Here is a 27,615-nt window from a genome sequence, read left to right as displayed (position 1 = left end):
ACTTGGTATTATTTAAAATTTCACAACTTGGTCTCTTAGTCCACATATGTTGGCATCAATTTTTAGGAAAACTATTTGCTCTAGAATTGTATTTATTTATTTTCTTTTTTTCTTGTTTATTAGGTGCATCTAGTTACAAATCAAAAAGGGAAATGGAAAATGCACACAGTAGTCACGCTTGGATCACAGGAGGTTAAGATGCGTTTTTTGGTGATCTGTAAATAAAGTAAAAGTAAAATAACCCTCTAATCTGAACATTTTAAAAAGCGAATACATATACATGCACAAGAACTTCACAGATCCTCTTCAGTATGCCTTACATCAACATGCCATGACACAGGTGAGAAGCACAGTTAATACAGGTATTTCACTAAAATGACTTTTGCTCTAAACATCATGTTTGTTGCTAAAATTAAATATAAGTATAATTAAGATAAACAATGCAGCTTTATAGTGCTTTTTTTCTTCTTTTACATTTTGCACCTTATTATCATGCAGTAATACACTGCTGTAATGATTAATGTATGCCGTCATGAAATCAGAGACTCTCCCTTTGAAATCCAAACACAAGTGATCAAAAGAACGACCAGGTCTACTTGTGATCAGATCATCCAAAACACATGTTAATACCTGGTGTAAACAGGGCTTCAGGTGGGAATGAATGGTTGTACACACCACTATGACAGAAAACAAAAGCCAGTGAGTGGGTGTGTGCAGGGAGCCGACTGGAAGTCGTGTAGGGTATGCTTGGCTTAACATCACCTTTCGTGTTCAATGAAAGAATGAAAGTCATATAGAACAATTTGAGGGTGATTAAATAATGAAAAATAATGGAACTATCCCTTTAATTTTCTATCAAACACAGCTTGTTATAAAGAGCTTACCAATGCCATAGATCTTACAGTCTGTTTTGCTGTTTTTTGAGGAGGTGCGATGGCAGTACGTAAGCAATACTTTAACTAAATCCTTCTTGTTTCTGGCTCTGTCTCTTCCTACTTATTAAACGGATTTGCTATATTTAATCACCTGCTTATAGTGCAAAGCATGCTGTGGTGTCTGCCACTAAAGCATATGTCATAACTTGCATGCATATGTGTATTTCCATGCTAATACAGGCAGGGGACCTGAAGATATTAAGGTTTTATGCTATTTTGAGGGCTTTTTCACATATGCTTATGTTTGTTTGGGTGTTCTCTTGTAGTTTGAAGGCTGTAATAAGGCGTTTTCCCGTCTGGAGAACCTAAAGATACACTTACGCAGCCACACTGGCGAGAAGCCCTATATATGCCAGCATCCTGGCTGTCTCAAAGCCTTCAGCAACTCCAGTGATCGAGCCAAACACCAGCGGACACACCTGGACACTGTACGTATGACCATGACATTCTCTCTGCCCTTTAGGTTAAAATACACAAGCCATTAATAAATGCCTTGAAATAAATATTTATGGATGTATGATGTTTCTTCTTATATCATGACATATATTCACCATGAATATACACATAAAAGCCACTTTATGATGTGAAATTACATGCGACATGTGAGAGGGTTCACATTTACATTTATGCATTTGGCAGACCCTTTTGTCTAAAGCGATGGAAGTGGATTCAAATCAAACCCACACCATGGCATTGTTAGTGCTATGCTCTAGCAATGGGCACGTGTTCCCTCAGTTTGAACTGTTATGAAGTTTCTGGTTGAAATATGTTCAATATAGCACTTTCTGTTTGCATGTTTAAATGAAATGCACTTTATATGTACCTCTTTTCTTTCTCTCCTTCCACCACGCCTCATCTATTTCCTCTTTTCACATCTTTGCTTCTGTCTTGCTGCTCTATGGCATTATGGTGTTTATCAACCAAATCCCCAATAATGAAAAAAAACAAGCGAGGAAAGATTACTTGTAATTTTTTCCAGACGTAGTAGTCCCCAAAAAGAACAGGGTTTTATTTACACTAATATCAGCGTAAGGAATTATAGTTTATCAGTGTGGAGAGATCTCCTTTTACTTTATGACTTGACGAATAACAGTGACGTCTACCAGTTCTAGCTGCTCATCTCTCTCTACAGCTTTACCACAGTGGGTCTCATGCCAGTCTCTAAAGCTCTGTAACAACCAGCCTGCGAGTGATATGTGTTTCCTCAGCACACTTACAGTAAGTCAACAGAGCTGATTAATTCAGAGCAGGGTGGTTTCGTTTGCTGCTGTCAGTAGGCCTTGAAGGCAGCTGTGTCATTAAACCAATATATAGATTAGTGGAGCATCTTTTGTTCAGGGTTGTTATCTTTATGCCACTTTATGTTATTAACATGAACCATGTTTAATCCCCAGCCAGACTTTGTTATTCAATTAAAACAAAAAAAAAAAAAACTTTTTCTAAACCTAACTCTCTATGACACTCATGCTCTCTAATAAATTTGTAGCCATATCATTACTACTTAGTAGCCTTGCCGCTTTTTTCAGAATATGTATAGAACATGGTTAATGTTTGGAGTGGACAGATGCAGTGATATCCTAATATTTCGAAAATATTTTTCGTGTATCCCTCTGCACCTGTCATATCCTGTTGAGAATGTGTTTGATGCATGTATGATAGTGGCCAGCAAAGCCTTCTCTGCTGTGTAACATGCCAAATAAATACATATTTTTCATCCTTTCATTCTCATTCACCTTTTTGCCTATGTATTTTTAATCACTATCCACTCTTAATTAATCTACAAACAAATAGAGAAAAAACTCAAGTTTATTCAGTCAGAATTTATTCCTTGATGCTTACAAGGGAAGTGTGACAGATGTTTCACAAATCGCATTCCCGAAGTCGAGATCCTGCTGAAGCAGCTTGTGAGTCTGAGCTCCACCCCATCAGGCCAGCAGAATTTCCCAAGTACAGCTCACTGCATCCTGCGGTGGACATCCAACCCGGCCACATCCAAGTGTGACGTCAGAAGCCACCACGCCCATGCTCAAATTGGACACATTCTCATTAACTTTAACATTTAAAAACAGGAAGAAGCATCGAGAAGAGTAGACTAGAAGACGAAGGTAACTGCGAAACAAAATGCACAAAACACACTTGCGGTTTTAGTATAAACACTGTTCAACATAATACGAATGAGTTGTATGAGAATGAGATGTTACCTGTTGAAAGCAGCTCTTATCACTTTAATGGGTTGGCTTCTGACGTCACACTTGTGTGTGGCCGGGTTGGATGTCCACCGCAGGATGCAGCGAGAGGCTACTCGAATTTCCACAGAGACCCTCAACAGTGCAAATGAATGAGCAGCTAAAGTCAGATTGTCAGATTCATCAGCCAATCAGATTGATTTATTTGTTCTTGTGGGTGTGATCTTTAGGATATGTCTCGGTCGAAGCCTTCTAGCTGGGCTTGAGTGACGCAATCACGCTTTAAGTGACGTACGTAATTTGAAAGCGAAAAGCAGGAGATCTTGCTGACGAGTCGGCTGTCAACACTGCCGCTATCGCGAGATGTTCTGCATTGCTTAATTTATTAAACAGGAAATGAGGACTAATTTTCACTTCAAGTAAATTGGTAAGTGCGTTTGGCATTGTTATAGCAACATCAGGAGAATCAAGTTTTGAAAAGTTGTGCTGCTTTTCATTCAACTCGGAAAGTCGGCTTTTCCACTAGTAGTCAGCTGCAAATATGGCTTGACTCCAAAAAAATTCTAACAAATGGTTTATCAGTGGTTTACAGTGATATCAGATGTACTTAAAAACATACTAAAAGTTTACCAAAGTTTGACTCCAAGCAAGGCCCCATTTTCAAAATGGCGGCCATCAGGTCCTTAAAATGACCATTACTCCTTTGTATTCCTCCTAGACCAGGAATACTGGTGCCTGATACATGTTTTGGCCATGTAATATTATAATTAGCATATTTGCATGGTAGATAAGTGACTTCAAGTACAATTATATATTAAAGCAATTGGTTACAAGCATATTTATGTGAAAAATAAGTACAATTTCCCTTAAGTAATTGCATATTTCTCCTTTCTCATATCGTTTTGCCTAGTGTTGGTGGTTTCTGTGGTTCCTGTGGTTCATAACCATTCTTTTGATTCCAATAATGAATAAATTCATTAGAACTGTGTGGCACTGTAAAATTAGTCAAAACAGGGCTGTCACGTGAAGGCTCAGTACCGCTAACCCCTTTTATTTTTGTGTGTTTTATTTTTATATTTTTTAATATTTTTATAATGCATTTTTTTTTTTTTGCCTTTTGTTTTTATATATTTTAATATTTTTTATTTATACATATCTTTTTCTATTGTACTCAGTTGTTTCCTCTTATTCTGGTTTATTTTTTATACTTTTTTGTACTGTGACCTTCACTAGATTTACCATTAGTCGTCACACTCTTCCTCCCATAGAGGTTGATTATAGTGATTCTCACAATTCCCAACTTGACATGGTCCACATGCAGGCATGCATGGTAGTCCATATGCCCTGCAACTGCACCATTGTGTTCGGCAGGCAGTTGTGCAATTACAGTGGATCATCTGCAGGAGGCTTTCTGGGGCAGCAGTCTTACTGGTCATAACTGGCAGGAACTGGTTGTCCAGCAGTTTCCATCCCCAATCCACTGTGTTCATGTCACCTTCCTTTCCAATCCACACCATGATCTGGAAGTAAACGCTTTGGCAGTGGTATTTGGTTGAGGACTCAGTTGGAGGCAGACGTTCTGGGGTAACAAATGATTTGGCGGTAACGATTTTCTTGCTAAAAAGGTTGTAGCGCAAAGAGGCAAGTGAATCAGTACTCTTTCCGCCAAACAACACTGCCATTGCCTTGGTCCCATAGTCCTCTATGACATTCCTTGCTTGATGAGGGAGCAGAAACACATTTGCACAGGACTGGATGGTTGATTCACCATTCACAAGTTTCTGGAATGCTGTCTGTTTGCCAACACTAAAAATGCGTGAAGTTATATCACATCCTGTGAAGGCGTGAATAAACAGCAACTGGGAGCACAAGTCAGTACCCAGGACTTGTTTCATCTCACTGATGTTGTACACTTTAGTTGCTTTGGACTTGTCTGAACGAAAATAGAGGCTTCTATTATTCGTCCCAGCATAGTAGAGTAGAAGAATGAGTAAGTCTGTATCCTCCCCTATCAAGGTTGTGGGCTGATGTTCTGAGGCCTTGACTGCAGCTTTGACAATGTCCACGTCTGCATCACCTGATGCATTAATAACAGTGCAGCCCTTCTTCTCCAGCTCCACAGTCATAAGATTGATCAGTTCTCGTTTGTTGCCAGATCTGGAAAGGAAATCATCCTTTCTTCCCACAAACTCAGTCTCTGCATTGAAGATAACAATGGGGTGAGTGTTTTCACCACGTCTCTGATGCGTATTGTCTTTGATGGAAGGACCTTCGCTATAACCATCAAAAACGACTGTTGCTTTACCATAATGGCGTATGGTAAAGTCTGCATATGACTGTGCAATGGCACCGTAACTGTCACCCTTTTTCCATGCCAAGCGGTGAACCAGAGAGCCACCGTCAAGGACATAATGCTCAGTTGGTGGGATGGAATCCAGGGCAGTTTTGTTAGATTTCTTGCTTGAGAACTCAGTGACTGCCTGCTCTAGTAGGGGCTTATTGGCTTTACGGAAGATTTCCTTTCCTTCGAACAGGGCTGAAGGAAATGAGCAGAGCTCATAGCTCATTACATCTTCCAGTGAAAACTGTTCAGTTTTCGACATGATCAGGAACTGTTGGAACAGCAAAGAAGGATCAATGGTTCGGTCTTGGGCAACTTTGATGGTGGAGTCATCTGCAAGGGTTTTTGCTCTGTCTTTCCGTTTGAAGGATATTCCAAAAACTGGTTTTCCAATCATCTTTTCAATGATCTCATTGCCAACAGTCCCAAACTCATGCACATTCACCTCCTCATTGGCAACAACACCAGTTACAATGTTTCTCAGAGATGGGTCTGGAGAGAATGGTGTGTAAATGCTAAGCTTTTCCTTGATCTTTTCTAGATCAGAGTGATCTCTTTTCATTCTTGCTTCTGAGGATTCTCTGTGCTGCTCGCTGGTCATGTAGGTGAGGTCATTGAATTCCTGCATGGCGTTGTTGTATTCAGATGTGATGGGTGTAGACATGGTCCACAATGCTCGCATTTCTTCAGTCATTCCACTTCCATGGGTCAAGCCTCCACTGGTTTTCAGGGATCGCATCAATGTCTGCTCGATGACAAGGTCAGAGCTAAGGCCTGCCCAGTACTGGTTGCTGCGGCGGATCACATGGAAACCCCTGGAAAACTTCTCATGTACATCAGGGTGTCTGGTCTCGAGTTGGCACATTTCTTGGAGGTAGAAATATGCCGATTTCAGGTAGTTGTAGTGCCCAGCAGCGGCAAATATTGGCAGACAGTCCAACATTGCGCGCAAGTGCATCTTCCAAGATCCTGTACGATCTGCTTTGATCAGAGCTCGAGCTGTCTGCAGCATCTTCTGATAGTTTACCCACAGCCGGCTGGTTCTTGACCTTGTGCTAAGGTCTGCCCTCTTCGTGTCCACCTTTTCCTTGATATGGTTCAGCATATCTGATGCTGCAGCACTCTCCAAATTTGTTTCTTTCATTACCATGGATGAGTACATCTCTCCAGCTTGGTTCACCAATGACTCAAACTGTGAGTCATCCTCCTTCAGCTCTGACACAACCAGGTGATTGAGACATCTGTCCACCAGCAAATGTCCACGAAAAGCTCTTTGCACTGACTTTCCAGTCATCATGTGCTGGACGGCATTTGATCCATAGACAACTTCCATAATGTTCCTGAGTCCCGTGCCTTCCATCAGTGTGCCTATTGCACCAAGTAGGTTCATAAAAGTATGAAAACCTCCAAGCATTAAGACTATGCTTTTCAGGGGACTACTCTGTGGTGCATCCATGATCATCTCTGCTGCTTTCCAGTACAGTGGCTGATCAAACGTAATAATGGATGGAGCATTGTGTTTGATAGCCAGGCCACAAACAAAATCCAAGGTGGACAAAATACACGTTTTGTCTCCAGAGTACAGGTCAATCATTGGCAGGAACACAACTGATGATTGGCCTGGATGTTCTAGTCCTTGATGAATGATATGCATCATTCCCTGCCACCCTGGGGTTTGTTGTTTGAAGTTCAGTGAGAGCTCCCACAGGACATCAACTGTTCTGTCACAGTTGATCAGTGCTGGGAGGTCGTTGAACACAATGGTTTGGCGCACATGTTTCGCAACGCGATATTCGATGACTGGGATTTTACTTTGCATTGCAAAATCTAGGTTGGTAATGTGTCTCCTTGGAATGATACAATCCTTTTTTCGCCCTGGAGTGATTGCTGCTATGATTCCCATTCCGTGGAAGGTCCCTTTACCATCAATAGTAAGGATGTTGTGGTCAACATTATCCCCGGCAAAAAGAAGTGCCATGTCCAGCACATCTATGTCATCCGTTAACATATCTGGGGCAACTGAATCTGCTGCATTCTTTTCAAAATGCAAAACTTCCTTGTATGATGAAGCAAATCCCATTCCATGAAGGGTATCCACCAGGAATTGTGACCGATACATATGATGTGCCTGCACTGCAAGGCCAAGTTGTAATGGAGCTACCACAGCACGTGGTCGTGCTGCCTGGACAATTGCCTGTCCAATTCCTGCAACCTTTCGGCTTGTCTCCTTACCCACAAATAGACAATTCAAAAGTGTACGAAGAGTCTCAGGAACAAACGAAAGGGCAGAGTTAAGCTCAAGTGACTTTGTGCTCGGATACTGATCCGTAACGGATGGGACATTGGACTTGATATCACTTTTGATCAATCGCGCAGCTGTTTGAATGATCGCTTGTTTCTGGGATTCCTTATCCTTTTCTTGTTCGCTGAAATAAGATCGTAGTATTTGTGATGTCTTCTCTCTTATTGTCACTATGTCATGGAGGCCTTCCCCTTCAGTGAAATGTACATTGTCCTGGTACTGTTCCCTCAATTTTCTCTTGAGGTATTGATATCCATATGGTTCAGAATCTGGGTTTGTCAGAGATTCCTTCATTTTGTCTCGAAGATATGTAATTGTCAACTGTTCCTCATCATTACTCTTGAGGTAAGAGCAAACTTTCATGAATGCCTGCTCCTGATCTTCATTTTTGGGCCGGCCAGACTTTCTGCGCTTTGCCTCTGGGTCTTTCTGGAACTGCATCGGTATGTTATATCCGTTACAAAAACTACTACTGCATAAGTGGAGGTAAACACAGTCTGCAGCATGTAGATCCCGGCCATAATACTCAATCCTGCCTTTCACAGTGAAAGCCCATTGATCTGCACGATTGTCACAACACTCAAGAATGGACTCTGCGAGCATATCAGTCTTAACACTACTTGTGTCTTTACTTCCATGTGTTATCGTAGTCCCACAGAAAAGACAATCGGTTTGGTTGTTGAAAGGACCAGTTGCTACTCTGGCACTTCTTTTTGGTGGCTCAGCTTTATTCTCTTGTTGGATTTTAATGTCTTTTTTATTTATGTACTTCTGTCGACATTTTGAGTGTACTATTTCACCAGAGGAAATGTGTACGTCGTCACCTCTTTGTACACTTGCATTGTTGATTCCATCAGCTCCCTTCTGATGAACCTCAGCCACATCAGAGCCATCTCTTAAGTTTTTACAGCAAATGGGGCAAGTTTCTTGGTTTACAACAACATGACTCATGGTCAAAATTGCATTTGGAGTGTACTTTTTCCTCAAGCTAATTCAACAATGTCAATTGCTGAAAATTGTGGATTTTGTTCTGTTGGGTTTAGTATAATGCCCCCTTTATACTCAAAAACATCTATAGAGGATGCAGTACATATGTATTACCTTATTCAAATTGAAATGAGTGACCATTTTAGGGGGTTCACACACAGGCCTCTGTTCGGGCTAATTCTGAGTTTTTTATGATCAGAGTTATACAAATCCAATTTAAGTTACTTTTGGGTGCAATAACTTTTACATTGAATGCCAAGTCTGTGTTTTAGCAAAAAAAGGGTATGTGTCCAAAAACACTTACTGAGTAGGAGTTACATGACAGGCTAAATCTTTTACATCTCTGGTTCACCCCAAACAAAGATAAAACCTTACAGTAATCTCACAAAATCATGTATTCCATAAGTTTGTAATCATGTCAGTGCAATTTAGACAAGTCCAATGGATTCATAGACCCAGAAAACATTGGGTTAGACACCAATATTACTTGGCTAGGTCAAATAATGAAGGAGTTAGGATATTTTAAGGGCATTCCTGCCCATCTTGGACGCCATCTTGAAAATTACACCTTTCTAGTGGTCAAACTTTGGTAAACTTATAGTATGTTATTTAAGACACCTAATACAACAAAAAACAGATGAGAAACCTTTTGTTAGAATTTTGGGTTAGGTGTTTTTTTTTCATATATGCAGCCGCCTATAGGAGAAGTGCAATGGAATACATCTTGAAGTCAGAATTACAACTTGTTGGCTCATGCAGATATTCTCAACTCCGATTTCGCCGAGATGCAGGAGCATGTCACACAAACATGAATATCGTGGAATGGAATGCATTTATGGTCGGAGATTTCAAGTAGGAATATCCCACATCCAACTTGAATGGAACGCAGCATAACCGTGTACCCGGACGAAACGAAATTTATTGCAAGCAACATTTAAATCACAAATGTTATTTAGAATTTTTTTCCAGGTTTTATAGACCTCCTTGGTAGATTCATATGAAAAATTATGATTTTTGACATTCATTTCACAAAATAGTCATGCTGCAGTTAAAATTAGGCTTGCTTGAGCATTAAGTGTCTTTTCAAGTTCTGGCTTTCGTGCGTGGACGTGTTTTTAAAATGTCAGTTAGTATTATAAGTTGACTGCCACATAATGTCTGATAGACATAGTGCCTTTTATTCATTGTGAAACTGTGTTTTCTTAATAAGGCCTAGAATTAAAATGCACGTCCCGCGGCTGATGTATGTTATGTAAAGCATTTGAAAGCCTCATTTTTTTCAGTAATTCTGAAGACCTTAACTGTTCAACAGACATTTTGAGTTCAGAAAGTTAAGTATTTTATCATAACACAATAAATGATACATATACACATTTTACATAAAAAGAATCTTCAAAATCATAGTAGAGATTGTTTGTGGGAAAATGATAACATTTTGGAGATTTGTTGCTATTTGGTACATTTTTGACACAAAAGAAAGAAAGAAACATGTTAAAATTTATGAATTTCTCCTCTGTATCAATATCTTCATACATTTGGAGCTCCTTTTGTTTAAATTAAGTGAATAATTGATCATGTAATATTGACCATTATAATTGTTAGAGTCAATTGTGCTCTCTTCTTTTTGGTCTTTCTGTAAACACATGAAACATAAATAATAATTGTGATATTTATACATAAATACAAACAAAAATAATAATTTCAAATAAATAAAATGATGCAATAATATTATTTATGTTATAATCTATATATAAATATATAAAAATCTAATTTAAGAAATGTAATTCCATTGTGGTACAGAATTCTCATAAATGTCAACATTCATATTTTCATAATATACTAACACCGATATGTGAACACCAACATCTATTTAAATGAGCAAAGATGCAGCACAAATATCCAGAAAAATGTGTTTAAGCTTGCAATTTGAGGGGCACTTCAGCATGAATGTGTCTTCCCTCTAATAAATAGTGAAAATGTAATGTTACATGGCTTGAAAACGGCACATTATTAGTTTCTATAAAAGACTACCCTTTTATTTCTAACAATACTATTAAACCCTCCTATTGCGTTCAGAATCTGCATACACCTTCTGAATTTGCAAGTCAATTTTGACCAGGTGGAATTCAAGCTTATAAATCATTCATAAACTGATGGTTTTCATCTAAAACTACAGTATATTGTAAATCAATAATAAATTCTGAACTGTTCACACGTGTAAAAAGATTGATATTTTTAGCACATATACATATATTACATATATACATATATTATGTGTATTTTGATAGTCTTGACAAAGTCCCAAAGTTTGGATCCCATACTTAAAACTATGTGTTATTTAAAAATTATGATATACATCTCCCGGGTCAAAAATTACCTGAATGCAATAGGAGGGTTAAGGAAAATTATATGTTGCCATTTGGCAAAACTGTACTAAAGAGAGATATTTTAAATAATTAGCTCGACGTTCATAAACCAGTGAATATTAAAGCATATAAATGACTAATAATTCATCATTTTTCTCTTCTGCTGTGCCTCCTGCTTTATTTATTTTTTATGGTAATCCTTGTAGAAACCATATGCTTGTCAGCTCCCAGGGTGCACCAAACGCTACACGGACCCCAGCTCCTTGCGCAAACATGTCAAGACCCACACCAGTAAAGCCCTGCAGGCACAGGACAAGGTAACAATCTCAACTGAAGGTTAGTTTTATATATAAAAAACTAATTATAAATAGCTCAGCTCCGCTCATTAAATTAATCATCTAAAAAAAACATGCAATGTGCAAATAATTAGATTAGCTTAATGACCTGATTAATTAAGTCACATTGTTTAATGTATTAAACTTCATCACTAATCTTCTATATCCCGTGGATCCCTAATGAAAAGGCCTATTGTTTTATGGGCTTTTCCTGCTCTCTAACAAAGGAGGATGATGAAGCAGATCTTTGTGTATTCCCATGGCTATGGCACACTAAGCAAGAACACATGTGTTCCCGTAATTCAGCTAATAAGCAATGCAGTACTATTCCTCAAGGGGCCAGATGCGACATGCAAATACAAAACATGCTCACCAGCTTCAGTGAATGCTAAATTGAATCAAAAACAGAAAGTTGTTTCAGCAACAATGGGACTTTGGTGCTCTCAGTCAGGTGGCATCTCTTTGCTGTAATGTGTTATGAGCAGTAGGCTGTGTTGTCTGCTTTATCAGAGTAGTACATCAGTGGTATAGGGGAGTCAGGGGCTAGCTGTCACTGGGGGAAGTTGTCACAGGGGCTGTATCTCAGTAGGGGTAACATTTGGAGCCAAAAGTCAAATTGCACAAATGTGTGTTTTCTCTAGGGTCTGTATGTTGGAGTCAAACAACTACAGTACTTCAAAATGTTTTTGTGAATTCTGCCCTCAAACTAGATTTTCACTATCATCATATTTTTGTTATAATGCTTTGGTAAACATAGAAACATAATCAAACGACACTGGCATACAGTACAGCAAGGGACAACTATATTATTAAGGAGAATTTTTAAATGTGTTAGGACAAACATATTTTTCATGAAAGTCAGGTTGGTATATGTTATCACAATTTTATTGGGGCAGGTGGTCACATGTGTTGTAAATGTCATAAATGTATACAATTTATCAATTGCGATATTTGTTTTACAATGTTTTGGTATTTTTGTATGTTTTCATTTATGTTTTTGTTTGTTTCATGAATAATTTTTTGCTTCATAATATATATATATATATATATATATATATTTTTTTTATATATATATATATATATTTAGCTGAAAGGCTTATTATAGGCTGTTTAATTCAGGTGTGGTTTTAAAGAGAGGCATGGATTTTGTTTTGCTAGTAGTGGTGGGGTGGCAGATGGGGAACGTGTTCCTCCCAATGTTCAGATGAAACTTACGACTACTGGTATAATGACAGGTTCAATTCTGATAACTTACTCCATATAGTGTGAGAACTTGCCCTGAGATCAATGTGTGTTCAACCAACTGGATCTTTTTTCTGGGCATTAATGGTGGAAATTTTCAGTAGCTTTTTTTGTTGCCAAGACAGGAAAGTTCACCCAAAAACAAATTCTCTCGTCATTTATTCACCCTCATGACATCCCATATGTGTTTGACTTTATTTCTTCTCCAGAAACAAACAACAATTCTTAGAAGAATGTCTGAGCTTCAGAACTTTGAAGCTCCAAAAAGCATATAAAGGCAGCATAAAAGTAATCTGACTACAGTGGTTTTATCCATATCTTCAGAAGCGAAATGTTAGGTGTGGGTGAGAAACAGATCAAAATGTAAGTCTTTTTTCTATAAATCTTCACATTTACTTTCACATTCTTCTTTTGTTTTTGGCAATTCACATTCTTCATGCATATTGACACCTACTGGGCAGGGTGGAGAATTTGTAGTAAAAAAAGACTTAAAATTATATTTGTTTCTCACCCACTCCTTTCATATCGCTTCAGAAGATATAGATTTTACCACTGGAGTCTTACGGGTTACTTCTATGCTGCCTTTATGTGCTTTTTGGAGCTTCAAAGTTCTAGCCACCATTCACTTGCATTTTATGGACCTACAGAAATGAGATACTCTTCTAAACATCTTAGATTGTGTTCAGCAGAAGAAAGAAAGTTATACACATCTGGGATTGTATGAGTAAACTTTCATTTTAGGGTGAACTATACCTTTAAGGATTCTGGCAATGTAGAAATTAAACATACCCTGAGAACCATTTACTGGAGAAAAAAGTGTGACAACTAGCCCGGTTTTTGCTATTTATATGCTCTCTGTGGTTTCACAGGGTCAGCTACGTAATAAGGTGGAGCAGGAAGTTGTGGATATGTGCATTGGCCTGCAGCATCTCCATGGCTCTACTCCTTCAGTACACATCCCATACCCCAGGTGTTCTGGCACCCTCAGTAAGATTCATCAAGAAAGCTTTACGGGTATGTTATTCTCGATGGCTCTTGGTCTAACTTCACTCTGCTTCTGACTATTTTAGAAGGCCTAAGATTTTTTTCTTCAGTCCTTTTGAATCAGGTCTTGAGTTCTGTTGAGTATACCAGCTCACTGGAGGGGGAGAATTATCACTGAATAATGACCAAAAAAATGGTATGGTTATGAAATACTTGGAATATAGAGCACAAGTCCATGGGCCTCTTTTACAAATCTTTTTTGGTGCTTTGAAGCTTAAACTCTCCAGTCTATGTATATTGTATTTGCATGGAGGTGAGCAACCATTAGTCTTCAAAATGTCTCTGCTTTGGTGTTCCAAGGAAAAGAAGGAATTCATTAAGTTTTTGAGTGACACAAGGGTGAGTAAATGTTGTCAGAATATTCATTTTTAGGTGAACTTATCTTATTTAGGTTTTAAATAACCACAAATAAACCATAAGCCAAATAGATGCACACAATGTTAGTGAAAGATGACATTGTAGAACCATGGACACAAGCACACTGTATAATTCCAAACTATCCAATTCATTTTTTAAATCCAAGTGCAATTTTTTGTAAGTGTACATGCCATTTGGCATTACAGATGTGTCCTGAAGAGAATGTACCCAGACCAGCCTTGTCCACTCCCTTCCTTATTTCCCTATACCCATCATTTGCACTACGTACTATTTCTGACATCAGATGTTCCACAAGCTCAAAAGAGAAGCGTTTACTCAGTCACTGGGCACCCACCGTGGGCAAACAGCCACCCCATGCACGACTCTCGCACTCCAGAATCTTTTCCATTCCAGCTGCTTTTCCCTTCAAATGGTTGTGACTGAGTCAAGAAGCTGTCAGACAGAGCAAAGTTCCTTTAGCCAACACCTGAAGTGTAAATCCAGGAGGGATGTCTGCAATAATTGCCTTAGACTGCTCGCTACTTTTTGAAGAGATGTGGCAGGCAGACAGAAACAGACAAATAGTGTATTAATTTAAGAATGGTTCTGAAAGATGATTAACTTCAGCAAGCAGAACTGCCTCATTTTTTAGCTTGATGAATGTTAGATCAGGAGGAATAGGTGATATTAACATCTGTTGTGACGCTTGATTCCTGTTCAGTTTAGGCAATTTTACATTTTCAAATTTGAAAGCACTCTTATAATAATTCTTAAAATGAACCCAATGATTTTAGATTTCTTTAACATGTTTATTAAAATCTGCCACACTCTCTTTCCTAGCGTTTGTCCCAAGTAGGTACAGGGTCCGCTTCATTATAGTCCGCATATATATATATATATATATATATTTGATTTGGCACAAGTTTTACACTGGTTGCGCCCTTCCTGACGCAACCCCCAGTGGCTGAGGCTGAGGGACTCTCACTCACACCGGGCAATTTAGATTCTCAAATTCACTTAACCTGCATGCTTTTGGACTTGTGGGGGAAACCGGAGCACCCGGAGGAAACCCACATAAACATGGGGAGAACATGCAAACTCCACACAGAAAAGCCCTAGTTGAGCCGGGACTCGAACCCAGGACTGAGCCACCATGCTGCCCCTAAAATCTGCCACTAAATCAAAATAATTTAGCCAAACACACTATGTGATCATCATGGCCCTAATGTGACTGTCTCTTTCCTCGAAGAGATTTTTTTATTGCTCTAATGTTGCTCTTTCATAGTTCAGGAGATTTAAAGGATTTAAAGATTTAGTTTACCCTTAAGTGTACATTCTGTCATAATTTACTCACTGTTCCATACCCATTTTACTTTCTTTGTTCCATGGATCACAGAAGGAAAATTTATGAAGAATATCTTGGTCGTTCTATTCAATTTAATTAAACTGAATCTGAACCAGTTCTTTCAAGACCCAATATGACAACCTTAAAGGAATTGTTCCCAAAAATGGACTTTGAAGCTCCAAAAAGCACATAAAGGCAGATTAAATGTAATCCATATGACTCCAGTGGTTAAATCCATATCTTCTGAAGCGATACGATAAGTAATGGTGAAGATTTGCATTCTTCGTACATATCGCCACCTACTGGGCAAGGAGGATTCTTTTTAGTAAAAAAGGACTTAAATATTGATCTGTTTCTCACCCACACTTATCATATCGCTTCAGAAGACACTGATTTAACCACTGGAGTCGTGCTTTTTGAACACTTGCATTGTGTTCAGCAGACGAAAGAAAGTCAAACACATCTGGGATGACATGAGGGTGAGTAAATGATGAGAGAATTTATTTTTGGGTGTACTATCCCTTTGAAAGTACTATAAAAGTGATCCACGAGGTGAAAGTCGTACGGTTTTGAATCAACAGATGGGTGAGTAAATATTGCCAGAATTCTAATTGTGCTAGGAGAAACAATTGAGTAATTAAAGAGATTTAAGAGATACTTTTTTGTTCCTATGGGTTTACAGCATACTCAGAGGATGACGAATCCTGCAGCAGAGTCTTATCTGGAACCACCAATATGAGTGTGAAGCAATCCACCAGACACTGCACCATCAGCCCTCTCAACCATCTTCCAAATCACAAAATGAATCAGCAGAGGTGACTAGTAACACATCTGTCAATATGAGCATGATTAGTGTGACTGCTGCATCAAGTCTTGGGCAGGATTTCTAAGCACATTAGTTGTTGAGTGAATTTGGAAAGGCTTGTCTTCAGAACATTGTGAAACAACATACATTTTAACAAACATACAACATGGACAAATCTAGTTTGCTGCTCTAATACATATTGGAGCAATTTTACTTGTGACAATTTGGCTATTTGTCACTGACTGTAAGAATCCATCTGCAATACATATACTGGCAGTGTTAGCAACATGTGCGTGTGATGTTCTTATTAAAACAACATGGATGCAAATCTTCCCTGCCCTAAGAATGATGGCATTAAGAAGTGTGAAAACACATTTCTTCACTAAAGTTTATAACACATTTGCATGGGTCTTTTCACAACACACAGTTAACCCATGACCTCTGCTTTCTCTATTACTATTGTGCTGTCAAAATGGCAAATATGTTCAGATTGAGAAATAATTTGATCTGATCTTGGTGGTTGCATATTTTTTGCCATAGAAAAAATGTAAATATCCTCATTTGGGGATTATTTGCAATTGTGGTGACTATTGTAATTTGTTATTTGCTATTGTGTGTACTGTTCAATGTTATACTTCTCATATCCTAGTCTAATATGCACAGACAGCTGTAAGTAAGCCATTTGTTGGATGATTTCCCCAAAGACACTATAGCACTATTAAAACATTGCTTGGTTTGTTTTAAAAGTGCTGTAAGCGATTTTAGCCATTCTAAATTCCATGGGACTAAGAAGTTAATTTAGCCACGCCCACTCACTCCAAAACACCACACCAATAGACCTTTTTTGTTAACATTTACATTAAGGTTCCATTTGTTAACATTAGTAAATGCATTAGAGAACATGAACAAGCAATGAACAATATATTTGTTACATCATTTATTAATCTTTTTTAGTTAATAAAAATACAATTGTTCATTGTTAGTTCCTGTTAGTTCATAGTGCATTAACTAATGTTAATTAATTAAATCTTTGATTTTATATATTTATTAGTATATGTTGAAAGTAACATTAACTAAGATTAAAAATGCTTAATAAGTATTGTTTTATTGTTAACTAATGTTAACAAATGAAACCTTATTGTTAAGTGTTACCCATTCACACTTTTTGGAAAGCGGAGTAAACGTTTGCAGGGTAAACTTCGACAGCGGTGAATGGGAGATCACAGTAAATATTATTTTGATTTACCCATTTGCTCCAAGACCAAAAGAAAAAAATCCACTATTATGCTTGAATGACTTTCCAGAAGAGGAAAAAAACAGAGAGCGGATTAAGCAAGTCAGATGGAAGAAGATGACAAATTTACTGTCACTCTCTCAGCAGCTGTAATCGACCCCCCTCACAGCTGTGGTAATTCATTTTTTTTTTATGGGTAATAAAACACAAAGCATAATGTAATAAATTTACACTCAATATTTTTAAAATGTATAATATAAAAACAATTGTGAGATTTACTCTGATAAATAAGGTGGAACGGGTCATCACAGTCTGTGAAAAAGGTCTAAACCAATGAGACCGACACAAAGCATGTTCACATAGTTGTCAAACACAAATGTAGTTAATTAGCAGCCTCAACTGACAAATTATCAATCAGATAAATGGCATTAAGCCTCAATAATTCACTGCAACTACAACACTATGAGAATGCACAAAATGATTGACACACAGAAAGCATCAGAGACCATGGTCTGTTGACACATTTTTGTTTGCTGTTTACGTAGACTTGAGCTGTCACAGAGACCGGTGAGATATCTTATAACACTTATTTCAGTGATATCTTCAGGAAGTAGGAACATTTTTTGCATTCCATTCCATTAAAAAAATCACTTACAGCAAATGTAGGCATCCTAACCTGCCGTAAACAGTAACTTTTGCTCAACCAATGGTGTGAGTTTGGGGCAGGGCTATCTGTATGTCCAACAAATGGCAGATTGGGATTATTCAGGAAACAGGAAATCTGTTTGAATACAGTCATTAATTTGCAATTCTGTTTCTTCATATTTGCCACAAACTTCAGAATTACTAACTTCAGCTTTAAAAGATGTATGTTCCCTCTCACCACAAACAGGACATTGTTTGTTTCTGAATCTTGTACTTATCCGGGCACATGGAAAGAGAACATGTGGGATGATTTGCTGTACTCCACATAACAAGGACTGTGGCAGTAATCTGGAAATCTGTTTTATCACCTAACATCTGAGCAGAACTTACTTAACATTCCACGCTGTTTCATTCACACTGTCCATTGCCAGCTTATCTTAAGATGGACTCGAAACATACAAAGGTTCAGATTTGTGTTGCCAAAATAAAGTCAACAAGCAGAAAGCTAGTTTTCCCCTGATCAATTTTCAAAGATGATATACTTGCATATATGTTTGAACTAAATTATAATTCCTAGCCCCTACCATCAGAATCTAACATAATTGCAAAATATGTTTCTTTTGGCAAGAAGTAACCGTTTAGTATGCCTTGATTACTTTGAGAGTATTGTTGTTATTTCAAAACCTTATTATGAAATATTATATTTTCAATGATGGTGATTTATGTAAGAATGTGTAGGGCATACGTTATAAATGAAACTATCATAGTGTATAAAGCAGTTATCAGATAAATATGCTGCCTTGAGTTATTTTTGCCATCAGATGTGGCACAGTATCATTTATAGTTTCTCTGGAAACAAAATGTATGTCTTCATCAGTCTTTGCCATTCAGTCTTCTTGTCAAAATAATCATTCATTTTATAGTTTATAGCAGCAGTTTTGCTTTAGGACCCAAATTATACATTAGATATCAAGTGGCGATGGAACAAAATTCCAAAATTGTTCATCATACAAAATGTCCTTAAAATCAAACATGGCAATAAATGTATTAGTTGGTTTATGATAGATTTTATAATAATGTATTAATATGGTTTCATGTTCCCAGCAGCCAGTAATTTACTGCACAAAAGTATGTAAAATTTTGTTGCAAGTAAACTTGTAATTAATGTAGTCTACGTTTTTTTGTTTTTTTCCCGTAATATTATTATTTTTTTTACATTTTGTAATTTTATCACTGTTGGCATCTGCCTAATTTGGCTACCTTATTCCAAGTAATGTATTAAAATTGGACACACTGCTTTGACGTCATCAACAAAAGATGTAATCCCTTTTAAATGTTGATAAGCCTATTTATTTTGCTATCCTAACTATAAACAATGATATGGTTATTTGCATTGAATTTTTGCATGGTTTTTCACTGCTATCTGCAACCCTACCAAAAACAGACCTGTGATATTGGACATTAAATCATTGGACTTAAATCCTGCCTGTGTAAAGCTTGTGCAACAGACTACAAAGAAACAGAATTTTTTTATAGCTTCCACCCAAAATTTCAGATATTCGGCAATATGAATAATCACAACTCAGTATCACTAGTGGAGTGGTGGTGACGTAGTGGGCTAAAGCACATAACTGGTAATCAGAAGGTTGCTGGTTTGACACTGTAAGTTGCTTTGGATAAAAGCATCTGCCAAATGCATACATTTCAATGTCACTTCCATCCACAAAGCTCTATGTTTTTGCCACAGCCACATTTTCTACACTTTTTGCATGCTTTAGTTTAGAAGATTCATTTGTCTGTTAAACAGGAGATTTTCAAGAGAAAAAAAATTGAGTCTCAATATCACAATATGTTGACCAGTATGTATGTGTTGGGTAGTAGTGATGCTTGTGTACTTAAAAAGAGGATAATGGATCCACATAATTCCAGTATGAAAGTTCCTGCCATGTATATCTGAACCCTTACATACAGTAACTTAATGGACTCTTCAAACATGATAGGATACCTTACCCAGCCTTCATTCAACATGCCTTTCTCTACAGAGTGCTTGCAGAAAATAACGCACTGTCAACCAAGAGAAGGATCAGTAAGATGGGTAAACTGGGATTTTTAAACACTGCATGAAAGATTCATCCTGCCTAAGGGTTTGTGCTGGCAGCTAGCTGTGATTATTGCATATAGAGAGGCTAGCTGTAAAAATATGAAGAGCAAACCTGTTTTCTGAGTTTGTGTTGACAGCCACTCCATTGGGACACAACACACGTGGCAGAGCTGCATAGCTCCAGGGCTCCAACACACTGCACATATATTGGCCTCTCTTACTGTGGAGCCCACTAATTAAGTTGGGGCTGAATTCAGATACAAGTACAATGTAATATATAAGGCACCCAGGCTAAATTACTGTACAAGATGAAAATCAGTGAATTTAATTTAAATTGATTCAATTATTTTGTCCCTAAAGTGAAATATTTCTTGGAAGTGTGCTGCTGTGTACATAAAACTTAAAACATTGTCAAAACCATAGCAGAAGTAAGAGCAGTAAAAACCAATAACAGATAAAACATCTCATAAACTTTTAAAAGAGTGATATGACTCAATAAATATACATTATCAAACAGCATAAAACATAAATATAATACTTTATAAAAGAGTATACAGACCCATAAAATACCTCAAATAAAAACCTTTCAACAAATGCACATATCTCCCAAAATATATTCATCTTACATCAGCTTATTATTTAGTGTTTTAATTGAAGATCCTAAATAACAAGGTGCACATGTAAAATGGATATACAATATAAAACAAGTATTTCCCTTTCAAGTCAGTCACTTGATGCTGCGTCAGTAGCTGAAACTGTGGAAGCTCCTCCTAGGGGCGGTGACCTTGAAACCCAATACCATCACGACAATTAGCTTGGATGGTGACACTTGGCACTCCGCCCTATGCTTGCATCATCTGGGGCATATAAGCCGGAGCCCAACACCACACCATCAAAATATTCCTCTTTCAGGGTCGTGTAGACATCTCTTGTGCTCTAAAACCATAAAACAATGCTTCGCTCTTCTAATCTGCACCCGGTCAGCAAGCAGACTCTTTCTCCCTGCATGCTCCAGTGAAGAGGCGTATTCTTAAAACACTTCCATGTTTTGCAAGTTTGTTAAAATTGTGTTACTTCTGAGTGTATTAAACAAACCAAAAAAATAGTAAAGACAGAAATGTTTCACAAGTGTTTTCTACCTTGTGAGCGATATATACCTCTGAAGGGCATGAGCGCTGTCTTTTAAGCTTGGGCCAAGCTCACGCTAAAGCAGTGCTCTTGGGGTCTCACTGTGTTCACTCTGAACACATGAAGCGCAGGACACTGTGCTAGCTGCTCACATTCATTGAGAAAGTTGAAGCTGGTCCCCCCCCCTCCCACTTCACTCTTTCTGTGCCACATGAAGCAGGTGCATGAGAATAAATAGAGGATGAGGAGGATGCGCATGGTTCAATCAAGTTTGGTGGTGAAAACGATGAGGAGGATGCTATATCGCTGAAGGCCACTGATGCTGAGACTTGGTGACTCTCAGTTGATTAGCAGGGTGTTTGCATTTCCCTTTGAGCAGTGGAAAACAACTTCAGGGAGTTGGTTGAGGTTCTCAGTCAGGCGGTCAAGAGACTACAGCTGAAGTGGCACATACCTGATGTGCCAGAGCGCTCTGAACTGGATGAACGTTTCTTACCGAGGTGGCTTAATCGAGCACTACATCACCTGGGGCCATTCTTTCTCGAGCTACAAGGCCAACTGATGAAGACATATCTCACATCCCTGGATCGTGCCATCCAAGCCATGTAGGCTCACATCCACATTGTCAGCCAAGAAACAATTGCTAGCCTACAGACACATCCTGCCGAGGTATGATAACTCTGTAGCCCAGCCAGTTCCCTCATGCTCTTCCTCAGGGCATCATGCAGCCAAGCAGAGTGATGCCACCACTAACCCAGTTCCTTCCGAGCGGTGACAGAGCCACAGAAGAGGAAACAATCTAAGCGGCCTGGACTCAAGTGGAAGATGGTGCTCCCTGGACAACATCCAAGCGGTAAGGTCCTTCTGGGCAGGCTAAGCGTTCCTTATGGTGTGGAATCTATGAAACAGGATTGTATGCACATGGATCAGTCCACTCCAGCTCCGAAAAATGCCCAGAACACTTCTCTGTGTCCCCGAAACATTCATTTTGCTTGTCCCTCAGTTCCATGCTGGGATCGAGATCAAATGTCTGTTTTTGTTGACTCCTTGGCAAACGTTTGATATGACCAAATAAAGTTTACAAACCTCATTGCAGTTGCTGGAGGCATGAACACATTCACAAAAACGAGCAGATTTTCAGCTTTAACCAACTCTGGTATGCTGAGTGTCCACTCCCCAAGGTCACTGTTTCCCAGTTGTCACAGACCAGCCAATTCTGCACTCAGAGGTACAGAATCTCCTCGCCAAAGATGTGATAGAGAACAGAAAGGCTTTTACAACTATAATTTTTGAATCGCCAAGAAGAGAATTGGGTTGCGACCCATACTGGACTTGAGAAATATCGGAGCTAAAATCGGACACTCAGGAAGTCTCCATTCAAGATGGTGACTCAGAGACAGATCCTGTTTCATTTTGGCCCTCTGGACTGGTTTGTATCAATTGAACTGAAAGATTAATTTTTATGTGCAGATTGTCCCTCAACAGAGATTATTCTTGAGATTCACCTTTGAGGGGACTATATTCTAGCTCAAGGTCCTACCATTTGGCTTGTCCCTGGCTCTTTGCACATTCACAAAATATGTTGATGTGATGCTCAATCCGCTGAAGCTGAGCGGTGTCCGTATATTGAATTACCTCAACGATTGGCTTCTGCTAGCTTAATCAGAGGCACAGGTGTTTAAGCACAGAAATCTGTTGCTTGTGCATTTGGAGCAGTTGGGCCTCAGGGTCAACTGGACAAATAGTGTGTTGGTGCCCAGTCAGCATGTTTCCTTCCTAGGAATGAAACATATATTGGTAGCCATGTCAGCACACCTGACCGGCGAAAGGGTTTAGTCTATGCTCTTGCACTTGACAAGGTTCAAGCTGGGGAGAACCCTCCCATTGTGTCAGTTCCAGCGAACGCTGGGCTTGATGGCCATCACCACGCTTGGCTTACTACGAATGAGACCTCTTAAGTGCTGGATCAACACAAGTGTCCCTGGCGACATAGTCACGTCCGCCTCCTAGTGACACATCACTGTTTAGCCATGCTAACTATTTGGAAGAAAGTCCAGTTTATTGTATGGTCATGCCCAATGCTAAACAAGCCATTACACAATGGCTTGTGTCTCTGTCTTGGCATGAAGCCATATGGTTTATTGGTCCTCGACTGTCCTTCCCATTTTTTCTACAAAGGTGTGGTTATATCAATCCTTTTTTACTTCCCTGTTGGCTAGTGGGCATTGCTCTATCAGTAGCATGGTACATGACACATGTTGTAGAAAAATAATGCAAAGTGAATGAACTTAAGAGATGTGCAGCATTCACGATTGTAGATACATACATTTATAAGAGTTTTTAATTCAACTGCTATCTTCTTTTCAGTCTTTCTCCTCTGGTTTGTGGAATCAACCTGGTCAGTGGAACAAATGAGCTCCAGTCTGTCTCTGACAAACACAGCTCCTTCTTAAGCCCACATCAAAAACTCAACCAGATGTTTAATGAAGTACCAATAAATCACTAAGGTTTGTAAACTATTCTGTATAACATTCATTTGTGTCTAAAAAAAATCTTTATTCTGCTTAGTTTATACTTCCAACTTTTTTCACATATATATTTCCGCAAACTGACAAGATGTTGGCACTAATGGTGGAATATGCATTAACTTTACAAAAAGAGGCAGCGTTAGTCAGCAAAGTGGGTGGAATGAAGTCTGGGGACAAAAACTTCCTTCAACTACTTTTACAGCCTTTTCAGGAAGTACTTCTCTTGCAAGAACACTTAATGTTTCATAAAGGGGTCCATTGTTGCTGTTAAAGATTTATATTTGCCTTTGCTTGTTTCCCATTGTCTACATGGTTAGTTTATAATAACAAGTGGTAATGATTTAAATCTGGATCTTGTAAATCTGTGTTCGGTGACAGCTCAAAACCCACAAAATTAGATAATTTAATCAGATCCATGTGCATGTTTGCCAGGACTTAGGCTGGAGAGAAGTGTTTAGACCCCTCTGTAAACACTATGTGATTTTTAGGATGGTCCAGAAATCCTTTAATTAAATATTTATGTTATTTAATTTAAAACATGCGTACCTTCTATTTTATTGGGATAATGGGGAATTAAACCACAGATGAATAATGATATCAACTAATATAAAGTGTTGAACAAATAAAACTGGAAACTGTTATTGAATTGAATATAGCTAATCCTGTTCTACATAATGCCTGTCTCTGTCTAGTTTTTCAGGCCACTTTTAATCAAGTAGAGCAGATATCCAGTAATTTTGTCCAAAATGGATTCCTTTAACCTGTATAAATTAATCTGGTACGTTTCTGTCATTCATCTCCCATTAACTACTCACCTCCATCTCTGGTCCAACACTGTTAAAATAGGAATTACATTTTATCCAGCATACGTGACTTTTTGAGTCACAAATACTAAGGAATGTGAATTACTTTAAATCTATATAAAAATATGTAAGACAAACAATATTCTCCAAATGGGTTTTTTCTGTTATATTTATATAGCACTTTTCAAGGCACTCAAAGCACTTTACATAATAAAGGGGGAATCTCCTATTGGTGAAGAGGAGAAAGTAGAGTCATAGAGCCAATTAATGGATGGTGATTATTAGGAGGCCATGTGTCCACATCACTACTGATATATTATGACCCACACACACCACTGGGTGAGCACCCTCTGCTGGCTTCCCAAATACCTCTTCCAGAGGAATGTTGTCCTGTTTAACATAATTGAACAATTTAACAGTTTCATATTGAACAACGTTGCTGATTTGAAAACTCACATCATGCATTGCAGTATGAATAAATTATGCAGTTGATGTTATAGGCTTATTGTTGTGCTTTTTGCTGACTTTTTATGCTTTTGTTGTTGTTTTTGTCATCAATTAGTTATTTGTTGTGTGATGATTTTCAGCGCTCTGTATTAAATTTGAATGTCCATGCTGCTGCATTTTTTTAGAAGGATATCTCTGCTTTGTAGGTCCATACATTTCAAGTAAATGTTGGTTAGAACTTTGAAGCTACAAAAGACAACATAAAAGTAGTCCATAAGACCCCAGTGGTCAAATCCATGTCTTCAGAAGTGACATAATAGGTGTAGGTGAGATACAGTTCAATATTTAAGTATTTTTACTCTATATATCCACTTTCACATCTTAAAATCACATGTGATCCCTGTTTAGTTTCACTTTCAGATCTGAAAGTTTAAGTGGAGATTTAGAGTGAAAAATATATTGATAATTTTTACTCTAAAGACTTTTAATCACACCTATCATATCACTTCTAAAGATATATATTTAACCACTGAAGTCTTATGGAATACTTTTTTGCTGCTTTTATGTGCTTTTTGGAGCTTCAGGGTTCTAGGCAATATTCACTTGCATTGTATGGACCTACAGAGCTGAAATATTCTTCTAAAAATCTTTGTTTGCTGTCTGCAAAAGAATGAAAGCCATATTTCTGGAATGGTATGAGGATGAGTAAATGATGTGAGAATTTTCATTTTTGGGTATAGACAATGACAATGAATATAGAAATGAAGTAACTACATATGTATATACATATGGCAAAGTATATTAACATGTACATTATATATACAGAACTTAAATTGCCCAATTAAATTATAGAGTCAATAAATAAAGAAAATGTGCTATTACACATAATTCCTCATTTCAAATGTAACCCTCCTCTCCTAGATTTAATTGATGTAAAATCATGAATTACTTTATCAAATCTGCCCCGCAATCCACTACCGAATATACCCTATATGCATAAATGAAATGGTGACAAAGTCTTGTATTACTTTTTGATAATTGGATGAACAAGAAATCTGTAGTTGCTTTGACAATAATTCCTTGAGTGAACTTTATATAAACAGGCCACTGCCTAACCCATGACGCACAGCAAGGGAATGGGAATCACCCCGCTACATGTCCTGTTCCTGTTGGGATCCATAATCGCTGTCAAAAAGTCAGATCCACTTTTCGTACACTCAGACGTGAGACACATTTGAGCTATTGCGCCTGAGAGCAGGTTATGTGGAGGAATGATTTGAAAACTGGAGGGGACACATTAAGACATGCGTGATTCAGGAAGTGGAATTCTGGATGAAGATTCTCCGATTACAACAGAACTGTGTGAGAAACACTGTGCTTGGGCAATAATCCTCTCAAAGATTCCTCAAGCATCGAGTCAGAGATAAGACTGTCTCGAAAGAGAAATTCCCCCGATTTGGCACTGATGATGACCTTGCATACTATTTTTTTTAAAATTCTAAATAGACACTGTTGTTTGTGTTTAGTGTGGCTAGAGAATGGGATTGAAAAGAGATACTTTTTACATTGAGTTTGTAACATGACACAATTCTTAAAGTACTATGTTCGTTGTATTTCTTATCAACATCATATTATGTAACATTTTGTCTTCTTTCTAAAATAAATCAATGAGGAAAGAGAGTATGACAGTTTTGTTTCTGTTATTTTGCTTTCTAGTTAAGTGTTAATATTGAAAAACCAAGAGCTACCTGAATGTTTGTGTGTGCGGGTTTACGGAAGACCTTGCAAAACCATGAACTATTACTGGTAGAATACTGCCACCTTGAGGTTCAATTGAATATAACTCTTGAAAAATGTGTCATCATTAATAACCAGCCCTTTTGGTGATGATTTTATTCTAAAACTGATTTTCAACTTTTGGAGCAACGTTTTCTTCATTTTTCAACCACATTTCAAAGTAAAAGTACAAAGTACTTTTGTAAAGCAATAGAAAGCTTTTTCTTGATCACACTTCATTCTGGTGGTCATTTTGATAAAAATGTGAAATTTACAGTAAAATTGACTGTAGTTTACTGGCAAATTTAGTTGCCAGTAAGATTGTAAATAAAAAAGAGAACTGTAAATAATTTATTACAATTGTAATGTAAAAACACTGGTGTGATTTAGCAGTTATGTGCTGTAGAATTACAATGATTAACCAATGATGTGGGTACCCAGCATGCATTGCTGCATATGTTCAGTGTTTTTCCTTTTATCTGAAAATAATTTTTGCTAATTGTCACCATTGATGAGATTTGAATCCCGAATGTTGATGTCTGCGGGTGATTAATTGATTCCATTTATCAAAGAGTTGTTATATATTTAAAAATTATGTGATTTGTCTCCAAAACAATTCTCAGTATTAACAATTATGTTACCTATATGTCAGAATTTATAATCTTTATCTTTAACATTACACTCAAGAATCACAAAAGTATTGATTGT

General features: G+C 37.9%; 1 protein-coding gene across 2 annotated transcripts in view; it reads left to right on the top strand.

The window, feature by feature from the left end:
• LOC127649757 (zinc finger protein GLIS1) overlaps window positions 1-26,709 on the top strand; it is a 49,715-nt gene extending 23,006 nt beyond the window's left edge. Inside the window, exons 3-8 of one of the 2 annotated variants that reach the window (XM_052134982.1) lie at window positions 1,202-1,363; window positions 11,324-11,434; window positions 13,564-13,708; window positions 16,123-16,255; window positions 23,721-23,860; window positions 26,235-26,709. In XM_052134982.1, coding sequence (XP_051990942.1) covers window positions 1,202-1,363; window positions 11,324-11,434; window positions 13,564-13,708; window positions 16,123-16,255; window positions 23,721-23,859 — 690 coding nt within the window. In that variant the 3' untranslated portion in view covers window position 23,860; window positions 26,235-26,709. The remainder of the gene's footprint in view (window positions 1-1,201; window positions 1,364-11,323; window positions 11,435-13,563; window positions 13,709-16,122; window positions 16,256-23,720; window positions 23,861-26,234) is intronic. The other variant, XM_052134983.1, reaches the window with a different exon arrangement.
• Window positions 26,710-27,615: the final 906 nt, after the last annotated feature.

Source organism: Xyrauchen texanus, chromosome 9 (assembly GCF_025860055.1).
Source record: "Xyrauchen texanus isolate HMW12.3.18 chromosome 9, RBS_HiC_50CHRs, whole genome shotgun sequence".
Taxonomy (NCBI): Eukaryota; Metazoa; Chordata; class Actinopteri; order Cypriniformes; family Catostomidae; genus Xyrauchen; species Xyrauchen texanus.
This window is presented reverse-complemented; position numbering and strand designations above follow the sequence as displayed.